At 19.9% G+C, this 14,486-nt stretch overlaps 6 protein-coding genes across 7 annotated transcripts; 3 read left to right on the top strand and 3 right to left on the bottom strand.

Annotated features, from left to right (window-relative positions):
• Positions 1–164: 164 nt before the first annotated feature.
• On the bottom strand, positions 165–1,872 carry LOC107999537 (40-kDa huntingtin-associated protein). The gene is made up of 7 exons (XM_062080232.1): positions 1,639–1,872; positions 1,451–1,497; positions 1,164–1,366; positions 855–1,056; positions 687–789; positions 500–618; positions 165–424 (listed from the first exon to the last, which is right to left on the bottom strand). The coding sequence occupies exons 1-7, from the start codon at positions 1,695–1,697 to the stop codon at positions 255–257; spliced, it is 903 nt and encodes a 300-aa protein (XP_061936216.1). The 5' UTR covers positions 1,698–1,872; the 3' UTR covers positions 165–254.
• A 754-nt stretch (positions 1,873–2,626) lies between these two features.
• LOC107999538 (glycerophosphodiester phosphodiesterase 1) lies at positions 2,627–4,423 on the top strand. Its single transcript, XM_017059456.3, has 5 exons — positions 2,627–2,959; positions 3,213–3,388; positions 3,470–3,683; positions 3,774–4,006; positions 4,099–4,423. The coding sequence occupies exons 1-5, from the start codon at positions 2,627–2,629 to the stop codon at positions 4,226–4,228; spliced, it is 1,086 nt and encodes a 361-aa protein (XP_016914945.2). The 3' UTR covers positions 4,229–4,423.
• Positions 4,424–5,081: 658 nt separating this feature from the next.
• Positions 5,082–8,579, bottom strand: LOC107999476 (dystrotelin). Its single transcript, XM_062080221.1, has 12 exons — positions 8,294–8,579; positions 7,998–8,184; positions 7,772–7,902; positions 7,468–7,675; positions 7,111–7,354; positions 6,927–7,038; positions 6,680–6,846; positions 6,480–6,592; positions 6,178–6,400; positions 5,779–6,100; positions 5,376–5,669; positions 5,082–5,277 (listed from the first exon to the last, which is right to left on the bottom strand). Exons 3-12 carry the CDS (start codon positions 7,869–7,871, stop codon positions 5,156–5,158), a joined length of 1,905 nt encoding a protein of 634 aa, XP_061936205.1. The 5' UTR covers positions 7,872–7,902; positions 7,998–8,184; positions 8,294–8,579; the 3' UTR covers positions 5,082–5,155.
• Positions 8,580–8,807: 228 nt separating this feature from the next.
• LOC107999539 (serine/threonine-protein kinase RIO1) lies at positions 8,808–11,613 on the top strand. Its single transcript, XM_017059458.3, has 5 exons — positions 8,808–8,990; positions 9,141–10,162; positions 10,254–10,465; positions 10,923–11,198; positions 11,278–11,613. The coding sequence occupies exons 1-5, from the start codon at positions 8,932–8,934 to the stop codon at positions 11,377–11,379; spliced, it is 1,671 nt and encodes a 556-aa protein (XP_016914947.2). The 5' UTR covers positions 8,808–8,931; the 3' UTR covers positions 11,380–11,613.
• Positions 11,614–11,950: 337 nt separating this feature from the next.
• LOC107999487 (DNA repair protein XRCC3) lies at positions 11,951–13,429 on the top strand. Of its 2 annotated transcripts, XM_062080235.1 has the most exons (6): positions 11,951–12,100; positions 12,174–12,248; positions 12,336–12,371; positions 12,453–12,583; positions 12,650–12,859; positions 12,950–13,186. In XM_062080235.1, exons 1-6 carry the CDS (start codon positions 12,085–12,087, stop codon positions 13,157–13,159), a joined length of 678 nt encoding a protein of 225 aa, XP_061936219.1. In that variant the 5' UTR covers positions 11,951–12,084; the 3' UTR covers positions 13,160–13,186. The 2 variants fall into 2 exon arrangements, with proteins under 2 accessions (XP_061936219.1, XP_016914844.1); XM_017059355.3 differs by having other exon boundaries at positions 11,954–12,100; positions 12,174–12,371; positions 12,950–13,429.
• On the bottom strand, positions 13,166–14,364 carry LOC107999488 (RNA pseudouridylate synthase domain-containing protein 1-like). Its single transcript, XM_017059357.3, has 4 exons — positions 14,116–14,364; positions 13,806–14,049; positions 13,456–13,732; positions 13,166–13,348 (listed from the first exon to the last, which is right to left on the bottom strand). The coding sequence occupies exons 1-4, from the start codon at positions 14,362–14,364 to the stop codon at positions 13,195–13,197; spliced, it is 924 nt and encodes a 307-aa protein (XP_016914846.3). The 3' UTR covers positions 13,166–13,194.
• Positions 14,365–14,486: the final 122 nt, after the last annotated feature.

The raw sequence follows: 14,486 nt of genomic DNA, 5'->3' as shown, positions 1-14,486 counted from the left end.
ATTGTCAAGTGATTTCTATTGAATTAATTAATAATAATTTATTAAAATAAATAGAATATAATTAAATAATAGAAATGTTAAAAAAAATAACAAATAAATAAAAATATAAAAATTTTTTAAAAATATTATTTAAATTAAACTAAATATAAAATTAACAAATACTATTTATAATTTATAATTAGTTTTTAATAATTATAATTTACTTTTAATGTCAAATTATTATATAAAATGTAATTATATAACAAAAAATATATTTATTGTATTGTTAAAACTTGAATTAACTTATGTAATAACTCCTTTTGTTCAATATTTAAATAAGGCCACAATTCACTTTCTAGTTCTAGTAATGCTTGATAATCATGTGATTGGCATGACAATACTAATGATTGTAATAATAGTAATTCATCTTCATTCATATTAAAATCTGAAATTTATATTTTACAATTTTATAATTCTTTTTATTATTTAAATTAGTGAAAAAGAAAAACATAATATTTACCATTATCTGTAGTTTCTTCTACCCATGCATACTTTTCCAAAACTTGTGCTAAAGAAGGTGCCAATCTTTGTGGTGATGGTTGAAGTATAAGTAATAATAGTACTCTAGTTATTTCGCATCTATATATTAATGCAATTAATTAATTTCTTATGTATCAATAAAATTTTATATTTCTAATTATATTTACCTGTGTAATATAATATTATAGTTGCCTTTTGCACCAGCATTAATATAACTTTCAACAAATTCAACAAAATCATTTAAAATTTGTAAAGCAGATACATAATCACCTGGTAAAATATTATATATTATGTAAACCAATAAATCAATAATAATTATTTAAATAAATATTTACCTTGTTTAATATAATATGATGCTAATGTATTAATAGCTTTTATAGTTGGAAAAATGTCAATTGCTTTACATAATTGTTGTATACCAGCTGGAGTAGGACCTAAAGCTAATGCTAATTCTAATGCTAAACCAGCTGACATAGTATTGAATCCTGGTTGATTATAACAATGTGTTAAAGCTTGACTAAAACAATTTACTGCAGCCTAATATAAAAATTTATAAAATTTTAAAAATTATATAATATAAAAATTATATATAATCATATTTTATACTGTAATATAAAAGATTATAAATTACAAAAATAATAAACCTGTATATTTTCTTGTCCTATAGAAGAACATCCTATGTTTTTATCTTTTTTATCAGCCATAAGAAATTCTCGACCAGCTTTTATTAAAAAGTTTAATTCAGAAAAAGTATTTTCTAATGTTTCTTGACATCTAGCTGCAGCTAATAAACATAAACCTGCGTATTGCCATAATTCTTTTTGTTCACATTCAATTGCCAATATTCCTAAAAAATAATATAATTTTTATAATATTAATAATATTATATCTTTTTTATCTTTTTAAGAATATATCATATCATATGACATACCAAATTGATCACTTGCTTCAGCAACATTTGGTTTTCTTAAAAATCGTCTAAAATTAAATTTAAATAAGAATAAATTATATTATAATTATTAAAATTATATTATATTATATTATATATATTAATAATAATTTTATTATTAAAAAAGTGAATTATTCTATAAAAAAAATAATATATAATAAAATGCTCACTTTTTTAGTTTGTTCGATATATTATGATATTTTGTTAAAAAGTCTAATGAATCTCCCATCTTTTTAATTTGAATATGTCATTCTCTTATTAATTAATTTTTTTAATATTATATTTTTTTTCTAAAGATATTTTTGTAATTGGTTATACCATTATTGCTTCTAGATATTGTCTTTTTAATGTATTATAGTAAATATAGAATGCTATATTAAGCAATTGAATTAATTCTATTTTATTCATTTTACTTAATATTATTTTTTCATTCCAAATTTAATAATAGTAGACATTCAAATTATATAAATTCTAAAATATTAATTTTATTATTTTAACTGCTTTCTTAATTTTTCTATATATTTATATATATTTTATATAAATTAATGTATTATATACTGAACATCTCTCCACTTTTGATATCAGTAGTACCAATGTCTGGATACAAGATAGGTGTAAGTGCATTGAGTCTATAAATTTTTAAACATATTAATGTTATTTAATTAGTTTCTTTTTATACAAATTAATGATTTATATTATGACAATATTTATATTAAAAAAATTTACAGTTTAAATTAAATTTCGTGTTACTAATTAATTAAATAATAACTATCTACATTTTTCGTGATAATATAAAAGACAATAAGATTAATATATAATTATTAATTTATAAAAATATAAATATTAATTGGTATGTATAAGCTATAATTACATTTAAAATATATATTATTAAATAATTATTAAATATTTCAGGAATAATTAATTATCTGTTTCTAAAATTGTGATATTGTAACGTAAACAAACGTATACAATATATAACTATATACAAATATATATAAGAAGTTTAGAGAATATCTTCAAGAATGTGCAAAATTATATTTTCAAGTAATAAAGTGTGTCGTGCAATAGTATTATAATTGAAGTCTTTGTATTTGTAAAATTGATTAACTCATATTTTCTCTTAAAAAACGTTAACAAGACTAAAAACTTTTTTAAAGGATGCATAAAATTATTGAACTAATTTTGAACACTGGTTTATTGTTGATATTTTTACAAGTTATTTGGAGCATTTTCATAACTATTATTTATCATTTTTCAATACCATGGATTTTTTGGATTTCTCTTCTTGTCACATTTGGGCTAAAAATAGTCAGGATTCCACCACCAAAGGAAAGCATTGTGCAAGAAGTGCTAGGTGTAGATCCTCTTTTACTGAAAAATAATACCATAGGCAAAGATCATGGTAATGGAGAACAATATTGCATGCGAGTGGTGGCTCATCGTGGTGGAGGATATGATTTTCCTGAGAACAGCTTAACAGCTTTTCGTAATGTAAAATCTTATATATTATAATGGTTTTTTTTTAGTTAGCAATTATTCCAAAAAATAACAAATCAATTTGTTTTTTTATTAACTAAATTGGAATTCTAGATATTTTATAACAAAAAGAATTATATATTATTTTATGATGTAAATATGAATACTAATAGTAGTTACTAACAAAAAAAATTTATAAAAAAAATAATATATGTTTATTTAATTTAAATTATAAATAAAATAAAATCTATTGTAAAATATTTTATAGTGCAAAGATAAAGGATGTACTGCAATTGAATTTGATGTATGGCTTACAAAAGATAATGTACCTATAATATTTCATGATTCAACAATTGATAGAGTTACTGGAAAACATGGAATTGTTAAGAAAATGACATGGGATGAATTAAAAGACTTAGATATTTCTTATAATCATCCACTTAAGTAAATAGATTATAAATATATTTTTTATAATAAAATATTATAAAATAATATTTTTGTTCAATCTTTTTATATGTTTTTTAGAGATAAATTTGATAAAAATTTAATTGAAAAAATTCCATTGCTTCATGAAGGTATAGAAATGTGTTTATTAAATGAACAAAGAATAATTTTTGATCTAAAAGCATTTGACCTAAACATGGAAATTGTGCATATAATTGTAGAAATGTATAACAAATATCCTAAATTATTTCAAAGAGCACTTGTATCCAGTTTTAATCCTTTGGTTGTATATATGGTAAAATAAAGATAATTATGGTTGTAAGATTATTGATAAGATTAGTATTTAATATGTTAAATTCTATTATTATATTTTATGTTGATGTAGATTAGAAGAAAGGAACCTCGAATTGTAGGAGGTCTTGCATGGAGACCTTACTATTATTCAAGAGTATCTTATTCAGGTGTAGAGGGTCCAGGTCCAGCAAGATATCATAACAATTTATTTCAACATCTGATGTATTGTTTAATAGATTTTATTTATGAATGGATGTTTTCCCGTTTTATGTATTATGTTGTGGGTGTATCTACTGTGTTGTTGCATAAAGATATAATAAATCAGTATGTACATATAAATATATCTCATAATGTTAAATAATGTTATGCAATAGTTATTGTAAAAAATACTATATCTTTTATATATATTATTTTAGGCGTGTTATACATGATTGGACTAATCGTGATGTTCGTGTAATCGCATGGACAGTAAACTTACCATCAGAGAAATCACATTTCGCACGATTATTTAAACTTACTTATTTAACGGATACATTTGTTGGTTGAAAAAAATATATAACATAATACTACATATATGTTCTATGTATTTTAAAAATGAACATATTTTATACTATATTTATACTATATAATAAATGATGATCTAGTCCATTCATTAAAATGATGAATCATATGTATCTTTTTAATAAAAATTCAATGCTTACTTTAATTAATAAATAAAAATAAAACAATATATTAATCTTATATATATTTAAAATATATTAATTCACTTTCTTTCCTTTTTCTTTAAAAGAAAAAAAGTAAAATTTAAACAATTTATTATAATATTTTAATAGTTAAATTAACATTTATATTTCTATAAATATATATAAAAAATTACTTCAATGTACTATAATTGAATATTATTTTTTTTATTTATTTTATTAAATTATTATATATATAAATTATTAAAATTCAGATCAATATTTGAAAATTATGTAAGGCTTTTAGGTATAATTTCAATAATTTAAATCTTAAAAATTAAAAAAAAATAAAAATAAAATTTTTTAAAAGTTGAAAAAATTATATTTCGAAAATTACATAAATGCCATACAATTATAATTTTTAAAATGAAAGCTTTTTGAAAATTTTAGTTATTTTTATTTTTCTATAGTCTTTGAAATTTTAATTAAATGATTATATAGAAAAATAAAAATAATCGTTCATTATTTTACTAATAATAAGAATAACATTTAAAAAAATAAAAATGATCTACTTATAACATGATTAATCGACAATAATTTTCTTAAATTTTTACTATTTTTTCATATTATTTTATAACTAAGATTTTTTTATATCATTTATATCATTATATATAAAAATATTAAAAATAAAAGTTATATTATCATTTTAAGAATTCAAATTATATGGACGGAATTATATTTATTTTGTAAATATATTAAGATAGAGTTACAAAATATTAATTATGATTAATAATTATACAATAGTAGTAAGTTTATTCTTACGAGATTCCATACCTTGAATAAGTCCTGTTAATAAATCTTCCATTTCTGTGGTAGCTCGCTTTAATTTGCAATTGTCATTAACAACATAAGAATCTAAAGCAATAATTTATGTAAAAATAATTATATAAAAAAATAGCATATATTGTTTAAAATATAATAATTATATTATATAATAAAATATAATAATTTACCATCTAATAAACGATCATCTGTAACCATATTTTGTAATCTATCTAATATATCATTTAGATCACCTTGAATATTTTGTAAACTACTATGTTGTGAATGTTTATCCGGTCTTTGTAGAGATGATGGTGTATTATCTCTGTGAATACTTATGAGAGAATCAGATATAGGTAATGATTCTTTTTCAGTATTAGTCATAGCTTTTATTGAATATTTTTCTTCTTTGCAATTCGAATTGTTAGAACTTAACCATTGAGAAAAACCGCTATCAGATGGATTTATATCTGATCTTTTTTGACCTAAAATTTAGAAGTTAAAAAATATGTGAATTTTATTCATTCATATACATAATCTATTAAATTGATGTTTTAAAGATATATTTTTGAAAATAATAAAAAATCAACATACCTCCTATCCATGTACTTAATTCTATTTTAGTAGGTTCTAGTATATTATTAAATTTTATACTTGATGCTTCTCTAGGATCAATAACATCATAATTTTGTTCACTAATACAATTTCTAGTTAATGGATTAAAATTATTTGTTTGTATATCTATATCATTTACATTTGAAATATGTTCTATATTTTCTTGTCGAATAATTGGACTTAATTCAAAATTTATAGGTAAGGATGTTAATCGTGATGAAAGAGAAGGAACCATTGGTGTACTTTGCATATAATTAATTACTTGAGGAGGCATACAAATTCTATCAGTAAATAAACATTTCTATAAAAAAAATAAGAAAACATTTCATTATTTTATTAGATATCTAAAATGATATTAATCATAAAATGACAATATACTTTTAATAATTTTAGACGTTGTAATTGTGATTCAATTGTAACTCTATGACGCTGAAGTCTTTCTGCCTTAGTACCCTGTATATCAAGCAATTCAATTTGTAATTGTCTATTTTCTTCTTCCAAATGAGTAATTATACTTTGTAATTCTTTTTGTGGATCATTTAAAACTCGTCTTTTAATTGTACTTCTTACTGATTCACAATCAGTATGTTTTATTTCAGTACTATAATAGATATATGAAAAAAAAAATAGAAATTGTAATATAAAATCGTATATTATCTTAAACTTGTATATATAACAACCTTATATGTGGAATTTGATCATCAATATTTAACCCAATAGATCTACCAGGACATAATCTCAATTTATTTCTAATTAATTCAATAATTAATTTTGTTACTTCTCGATTTGAAGTCTGGAAAAATATTATAGCAAATAGTATTATATAGTATTATATAGTATTTATATAAAAAAAAAGAAAAAATTAAGTATATTAATATACCTTAGTACAAAATTCACGAACAGGATGTTTTAATTTATGCTTTCCTGATATTTTACCATGTAAGAAACAATGTTGACATTGATGATATGTTGCACATTTTAAACATGAATATCGTAGTCCATGAATTGGTGTTGTTTTACAAAATGAACATCTAATATTATGTACAACTAGATAAAAGAATATTCAGTTTTATTTTTAGTTTCTCAAAATATACCATTAAATATTTTAGAATATAAAATATATATACTATTTTCTGCAGATTTCATACGATTAAATGTTGTTATCCAAATCAATAAAGGAGGTTCTTGCATAATCCATGTTGCAAATTCTGATTCAGTAACTCCAAGACATCCTTGAGACTATGATAAAATATTATAAATATTATAAATTATATATAATTCATATATGTTTAAAATATTATATAATTTTACTTTTGAAAAACACTTATCAATATGCGATTGAATATTTTGTGGGCCATATGCTGCACTTTCTCCAAGCATTTCCGTTATTTTACAAATATTTATTAATAATGTATGTAAACTAACTTTGGATAAGCATGCATTATGATCAGCTAACTGTTGATAAAGATATCCATACTTTTCTTGTAATCTTCCAGAACTAATTAGTATTAAAGCAACTTTTATAGAAAATACAGAAACTGTTCTAGTACATTGTCTATAATATTTGGAATATTTATAATAATAAAATATTATTTATTATTTCAATTCTAATTTAAATAATAAAACATACATATACATATATATATATATATATATAATGTGACATACTTATCAAATGTAGTTAAAATATAATTTAAAGCTAATTTTGATGCAAGATCAATATCAAAATTAGTATTAGTTTCTTTGCATGCTGCAAAATAAATATCAGAAAGAACATCTTCAATTTCACTTGAATCTAAATTAACACAATTTTCTGTAATTGAAAGTCTATGACGTTCAAAAATTCCAGCAATTAATTCTAGTTGAACATATTGCACTATAAAAAATATATATTATTATTATTATTAACTGTCTATAAATATAATAAAATTATTAGTAATGATAAAATAAAATAAAAATATATTAAACTTACTACTAAGTTCTTTATGTAAAATTTGCATTTTTGCAGCTGTTCTATAAGATGTATAACAAATATCATTACATTGTTCAATATATTTTATAATATTTTGCATTTTTAAATATAAATATTTTAAAACACACTACCTACATGTGAAGAAAAAAAAATTATTATGTATAATGTTATAAAATATTATTTTTTACATAATAAAATATATAATTAATATTTCATAATTTCTTACGTTTTTATAATAATTATAAATAATGACAAAAATCAATTTAATTTAAAGAAATTTTAACTGTATAATATTATAATTCTTTATACTTATAAAAATATAAAATTTTATTCTTATAATTATTTAGTATTACAGTATAATAGTTTCCAATAGTTATAAATATTTTTCTAATGTAAATATTAGCTTATAAAATCTGAAAAAATTTTTATTATTTAAAATCTTTATAATTATATTTTTTTATAATTTTAATTTTGAACAAAAAATTACAACTTATAATTTTTAATATCATTTTTAATATTTACAATTACTATAAAGAATATAAATTATTTTAGTAGATATTTTTCATTTATATATCTTATGTCTTTCTTTTATAATTTATAACTTAATATATTTATTAGAAATATGGATACTTTATATTTAGTTTTATTATATCATATATAAATATAAATTTATATATATATATATAAATTTTTATTATTATATATTATTCAATTATTATTAAAAATATAATCATTACTTTTTATCATTTCACGATTTTATAATTTAAATAATGGTACATGTAAACAAAATACATTTTTTTTTATACATTAATCATAGATAATAAAGACAATAGAGAGTACAGTTCTAATTTGCTTAAAACGTGATAATTTAAAATAATAAAAAATTATTAGAAAATATATTATTAAATAACAATATTTGATAATATTTGGTAATGTTTAAATGTACATATAATAGTATATAACGAGATATATATATATATATATATATATTAAAATAAATTTATTTTTTATATTATTATATACTTTGAAATACGCCTTAATATATATAAATAGTAATATGCAACGTAATTTAATCTATAGTTTAAAAAAATATGATATGTATTTTTTATATATTTGTTAATCTTTAAAATAAAGTAAATATAAAGAAATAAAATTTTACTATGCATGAATATAATGAAGAAGAAAGACAATTCAGTGAAACTAATAAAACTGATACAAAGTATATATGTATATATATATATATATATATATATAAATATATACATATATATTTATAATTTATATGTATATATTTATAATATAATTAAATTATTAATTATATTTTCTTTAATGATTTATGCAAATTCTAATTCTATGATATTATTTATAGATTAAAAATGTGTGAAGGACAACCATTATTTCATTGTGAACTATCCAAAAATATTCATAAATTATATATTTCAAATAATGAAAAAGAGGAAGATGATGATAATGATAATTTAGATAATGACGATTTTAATTGGAATGAAGATCTTGTTCAAAATGGAACTGCAAAAAATATTATCAAAAATATTCAAACACAAAATATTAATGCACAAAATATATCTGATAAAATTACTAATTATCAGCCATTAGATAAATTATTTCGTCGTTATGCTAATAAAATTAATATTGAAAAATATGAAGGTCCTATTTTACCAGGACATGCAGCAAATCTTCTTATTGAAAATGATAAGCGTGTGGAAAAAGATAGGTTTAGAACAAAAGACAAACATGATCGTGCAACTGTTGAACAAGTTTTAGATCCTCGTACAAGAATGATATTATTTAAACTTTTAAATCAGGGTATAATTGCAGAAATTAATGGATGTATTTCAACTGGAAAAGAAGCTAATGTTTATCATGCAATATCAAAAACAGGAATAGAATTTGCAATAAAAATATATAAAACATCAATTTTACATTTTAAGGATAGAGATAAATATGTTACTGGAGAATTTCGTTTTCGTCATGGATATTGTCGTCATAATCCACGAAAGATGGTACGAACATGGGCAGAGAAAGAATTTAGAAATTTAATACGTCTTCAACAAGGAGATGTAAATGCTCCAAAACCAATTTTACTACGTAGTCATGTACTATTAATGGATTTCATAGGTACTAATGGTTGGCCATCAATAAAATTAAAAGATGTTGTTTTAACTGCTTCTAAACCAAGAAAATTATATAGAGAATGTATTGAAATAATGTGGAAACTATATAATAAATGTAAACTTGTTCATGCTGATTTAAGTGAATATAATATGTTATATCATGATGGATCTATTATAATAATAGATGTATCACAAGCTGTTGAACATGATCATCCTATGGCACTTGAATTTCTTAGAAAAGATTGTACAAATATAACTGGTAATTAATGATAACAATTTTTTATGATAATATTATTAGATGTTTCAAAGATTTTAGAATTAATAAACAATATGATTTAATTTTTTTGTAGAATTTTTTAAGAAAAATGAAGTAGCTGTGATGACTGTTAAGGCATTATTTAATTTTATAACAGATCCAACAGTAACTGAAGAAAATATGGATAAGTATTTAGATATAATATCAGAGCAAATGACACAGCAAAGTGATCAATATATTGATCCTGAACAGCAAATAGAAGAACAAGTATTTAAGCAAGTTTATATTCCACAAAACTTAAGTCAGGTAATGTAAAAATATACATATAAATATATATCTCTATAGATATATAATTATATATATTATTAAATATTGTATATGCATAATATATACAATATATTTTATATATATATATATATATCAAGTTTAAAGTTTTTATTATTTACTTAAATTTACTTAAATCAATGGATATTGAGAGATTCATTCAATTTAGAATGCTTCTTGAAATATTATTCTGATTATTCAAAAATTTGAATTATTTATTATATTAATAATTTATAATTCAAATTTAATTTCAAAATTTAAATACTTGGATATTTAATTAGTCTAATAAAAGCTGTCTATTCATACTCATAATATCGAAAAAAGTTCGAATTATAATAAGTATTAAATAAATATCTGAATAAATTCAAAAATATAATAAGAGTACTAATCAAATTTTATTAAAAATTTAATAAAATTACAATTTTAATAAAATATTTAGGTGATTGATATTGAGCGTGATATTAAACTTGCAAAAACTGGAAAAAGAGATTTGATATATAAAACTCTTGTTGGTTTAAAGTCAGATTTATCTAAACCTATTGATACTCCTGAAATTCTTAATGAAAGATCTAAAAAAATAAATAATATAGAAGAAAAAGATAATTTATCTGAAAAAAGTAATAACTCTGAAGATAGTGAAGAAGAAGATATACAAAATGAATCAAAGTTTGTTAATTCAGCTCGACCTCGACATGAGAGTTCAGATAGTAAAAAGGTAAAATAATATAATTATTTATTCTTATATGTGATATTATATATATATATATGAAACATAAACATATATTTAATTATAGGCACGTAAAAAAGCAGTAAAAGAACAACAGGCTGAAAAAAGAAAAACTAAAATAAAAAAACATATTAAAAAAAGGAAAGAAAAAGTACTAAAAAAGAAATAATTTAAGTATTATTAGAAAATATTTTCAAAAATTTGAAATACAATAAAATTATATATAATTAATTTGATGTTGTATATTTTAATTATAAAAAATTTTAAAAAATAGAAATATGTTTGTCTTACAATTTTTAATAAAATTAAGAATATTCTATTCTTGTATTTTATTATTTTATTATATATTAAATAAAATATGTATATAATATAATAATTAAAAAAAGTTATTTTAAGTTTTAAATTTTTCTTTGTTTTCTTTGTTTCTATCTTGTTTATAATTATAATAGAATTTTTTATATTTATAAATGATTAAATAAATAATTAAATTTATATCACAGACAAAATATGAAATAGATTATTTAAAATAATTATATAATATTAATGATTAAGATCTAATTAATATAGCAGCTTCAAAAATAAGTATATTAAATTTTACAATTTCTATATTCATACATATTATATCACTCTAATGCAAAATAATATTTCTTCGAAAATTTTTGCAGAAATTTAATCGAAAATATCAATTTTTCTTATCGATAATATCGCATGTGACTCAAAAATGGTAACGGTTCGGAAGTATTCGGAATATATATATATATATATAACGAAAATGTACTGAATTAAGTATAGATTAATTCTATATTTAGTTTGTATTTATACCATTAAAAAAATAAAATTATCTAAGAAATGTTTTTGAAATAAAAAAAGAATAATGGAAAACTATTTTGGTATTAAAATTTTATTATTTTTTACATTATAATATTAATAAAATGTGTTATTCATTTTAATTTATCATATTAGTTAATGCTAAAATAATAAAAGAATATGAACAATTTCTTACAACTGGTTGTTCGAAATTTGATACATTACTTCAAGGTGGTATAACTAATCGTGGTATTACACAAATTTATGGAACTGCAAGTACAGGAAAAACACAATTAGCTTTACAATTATGTTTAACAGTTCAATTACCTAAAACAGAGGGTGGTCTTGCTGCTGGTATTTTATAAATTGAATTCTTTATAAGATTATAAGCATTTTTTTTAAATATTTTTTTTCAAACATATTTAATTAATATAGGTGCAATATATATTTGTACTGAATCTATATTTCCATCAAGAAGATTACAAGAATTGATACAAAAATTGGAAATTACCAAAAAACATGGAATAAATGGTGACTTAGTATTTGTAGAACATATTTCTACTATTGTAAGTATTATTATTTATTAAATTAATTCAATTGTTAATATTATATTTAGTTTTTTATTTTTATAGGAGGAATTGGAGATATGTTTGCTTCATAGAATTCCAACATTAATATCTGTACAAAAAATAGGATTAATAGTTATAGATTCAATTGCTGCTCCATATAGAGTAGAAGATTGGAAAGATGAATCTAATAATAGAGCAAAAAGTTTAAGAATAATTGGACAACAATTACACAAGTTATGTAAAAATAATATTTGTGTTGTTTGTATCAATCAGGTAAAAAAAAATGTTTATAAATATTTTACAAAATTTATACAAATATTTTACAAAAATTATACATACATACATATATATATGTATATATAGGTAACAACAAATATATATAATAATGTACTTAGTGATAATTTAAATGTACGACCAACATTAGGAACAACATGGTTAAGTATGATGACTACTTCTATACAATTTTATAGAATAGATTCTTTGAGATATGCCTGCATTAAATTATCATCAAATTTACCAGAACTAATTATTCCATTTGAAATACAAGGATGTGGGATTAAAGCATTAGATTGAATAAAATAAATTGAAATAAATTTTTAATGTTGTGTTTATAATTGCATAAGTTTGGAAATATCAGAAAATACATTTTCATCTAATATTCTAGCAATATTTGTTGGAGACCATTGATTTCTTGGATCAGAAGCTACAAATGGATCCATACTTCTTATATCTAAATTTTCAATGTCATTATTTATTATCAACCTTTAAAAAATTATAAAATAAAATATTTTAAAATATAATACATTTATATATAAATATTTTAAAATAAACACATTTTTTTAATATCTTTTTTTATATATATATAATACCTGAAGGAATGTAAAAATGTTCTATAAGGTTCTATATCTTTTCGTTCACTATATGTATAATCACCAATTACAGTATGACCAATGTATGAACAATGTACTCTTAGTTGATGTCTTCTACCTGTACTAGGACATAATAATACTTTAGTAGCTGGTTTTCCATTTCTAAAACCTCTTTCTAATACCATAAGAATTGTATAAGATTTTTTTGGTTTTTCACAAAATATGCTATCACTGACACACATTTTATGATTTCCTTTCTTTTCTCTAATATCAATTCCTAAAAAAATAATGTTGTTGTAATAAATAATATATAAATAATTAAATAGATATTATTATCTTAATTTGATTACCAATTGCTTTATTTATAATAAGATAGGGTTCATCAATATGTCCATGAAGTAATGCTAAATAAAATTTTTTAGCTGTTCTTGCTTCAAATGCATTAGAAGCAATTTGAGCTGCTTTTTTATTTAATGCAATACATATTACACCACTTGTCACATAATCTAATCTATGTACAAAATGAAATTCATGAAATAATTTTGGATTTACTAATTTTGGTACAATTTTTTTTAATTCAAATTGCAGTGTATCCTAAAAATTTTAATGTTTATGAACCTAATAAATATTATTTTTAATTTAAAAACATTTTTGTCATACTTTTTTTTCATGATTATTACTATTGATATACATATCATATGGTTTAGAAACTACCAAAAAATTTTTACTATGATATAATATATCTACATTATTTTTGTTTTTAATTCGAATAAAATATTTTACATATAATTTTAAAAATATTTTTTTTATGTATAATATTTGTATTAATTTAAAAATGAAGGTAGTGCAATTGTACAATATTTTATTTATATTCATTTTGTGTATTATTATAATTTTCGTTTTTCTCATAAAATGTTATAAAATTATAACATCATTGCTTCTGTGTTTTATAAAAATAAACAAAATATATATAAATTATAAACTATGTATATTAAATATTCTTTAAAAATCGTTATTTTAACAGAAGAAAT

This window comes from Apis cerana, linkage group LG10, assembly GCF_029169275.1.
Source record: "Apis cerana isolate GH-2021 linkage group LG10, AcerK_1.0, whole genome shotgun sequence".
In the NCBI taxonomy this organism is placed as follows: Eukaryota; Metazoa; Arthropoda; class Insecta; order Hymenoptera; family Apidae; genus Apis; species Apis cerana.
This window is presented reverse-complemented; position numbering and strand designations above follow the sequence as displayed.

What these genes read in the sequence shown, in the direction of transcription:
- LOC107999537 (XM_062080232.1), bottom strand. Translation starts at nt 1,697, where the DNA reads ATGGGAGATTCATTAGACTTTTTAACAAAATATCATAATATATCGAAC. An exon ending in ATATCGAACAAACTAAAAAA is followed by an intron (nt 1,498 to 1,638) that starts GTGAGCATTTTA and finishes ATTTAATTTTAG; the next exon opens with ACGATTTTTAAGAAAACCAA. An exon ending in ATCATATTATATTAAACAAG is followed by an intron (nt 790 to 854) that starts GTAAATATTTAT and finishes ATATTTTACCAG; the next exon opens with GTGATTATGTATCTGCTTTA.
- LOC107999488 (XM_017059357.3), bottom strand. Translation starts at nt 14,364, where the DNA reads ATGAGAAAAACGAAAATTATAATAATACACAAAATGAATATAAATAAA. An exon ending in TATTATAAATAAAGCAATTG is followed by an intron (nt 13,733 to 13,805) that starts GTAATCAAATTA and finishes TTATTTTTTTAG; the next exon opens with GAATTGATATTAGAGAAAAG. An exon ending in ACATTTTTACATTCCTTCAG is followed by an intron (nt 13,349 to 13,455) that starts GTATTATATATA and finishes AATTTTTTAAAG; the next exon opens with GTTGATAATAAATAATGACA.
- LOC107999539 (XM_017059458.3), top strand. Translation starts at nt 8,932, where the DNA reads ATGCATGAATATAATGAAGAAGAAAGACAATTCAGTGAAACTAATAAA. An exon ending in TTCCACAAAACTTAAGTCAG is followed by an intron (nt 10,466 to 10,922) that starts GTAATGTAAAAA and finishes TAAAATATTTAG; the next exon opens with GTGATTGATATTGAGCGTGA. An exon ending in AGAGTTCAGATAGTAAAAAG is followed by an intron (nt 11,199 to 11,277) that starts GTAAAATAATAT and finishes ATTTAATTATAG; the next exon opens with GCACGTAAAAAAGCAGTAAA.
- LOC107999476 (XM_062080221.1), bottom strand. Translation starts at nt 7,871, where the DNA reads ATGCAAAATATTATAAAATATATTGAACAATGTAATGATATTTGTTAT. An exon ending in TTTACATAAAGAACTTAGTA is followed by an intron (nt 7,676 to 7,771) that starts GTAAGTTTAATA and finishes TATTTTTTATAG; the next exon opens with TGCAATATGTTCAACTAGAA. An exon ending in AACGTCTAAAATTATTAAAA is followed by an intron (nt 6,101 to 6,177) that starts GTATATTGTCAT and finishes TTTTTTTTATAG; the next exon opens with AAATGTTTATTTACTGATAG.
- LOC107999487 (XM_017059355.3), top strand. An exon ending in AGAGGGTGGTCTTGCTGCTG is followed by an intron (nt 12,372 to 12,452) that starts GTATTTTATAAA and finishes TAATTAATATAG; the next exon opens with GTGCAATATATATTTGTACT. An exon ending in TAGAACATATTTCTACTATT is followed by an intron (nt 12,584 to 12,649) that starts GTAAGTATTATT and finishes TTATTTTTATAG; the next exon opens with GAGGAATTGGAGATATGTTT.
- LOC107999538 (XM_017059456.3), top strand. Translation starts at nt 2,627, where the DNA reads ATGCATAAAATTATTGAACTAATTTTGAACACTGGTTTATTGTTGATA. An exon ending in TCTTATAATCATCCACTTAA is followed by an intron (nt 3,389 to 3,469) that starts GTAAATAGATTA and finishes TATGTTTTTTAG; the next exon opens with AGATAAATTTGATAAAAATT. An exon ending in CATAAAGATATAATAAATCA is followed by an intron (nt 4,007 to 4,098) that starts GTATGTACATAT and finishes ATATTATTTTAG; the next exon opens with GCGTGTTATACATGATTGGA.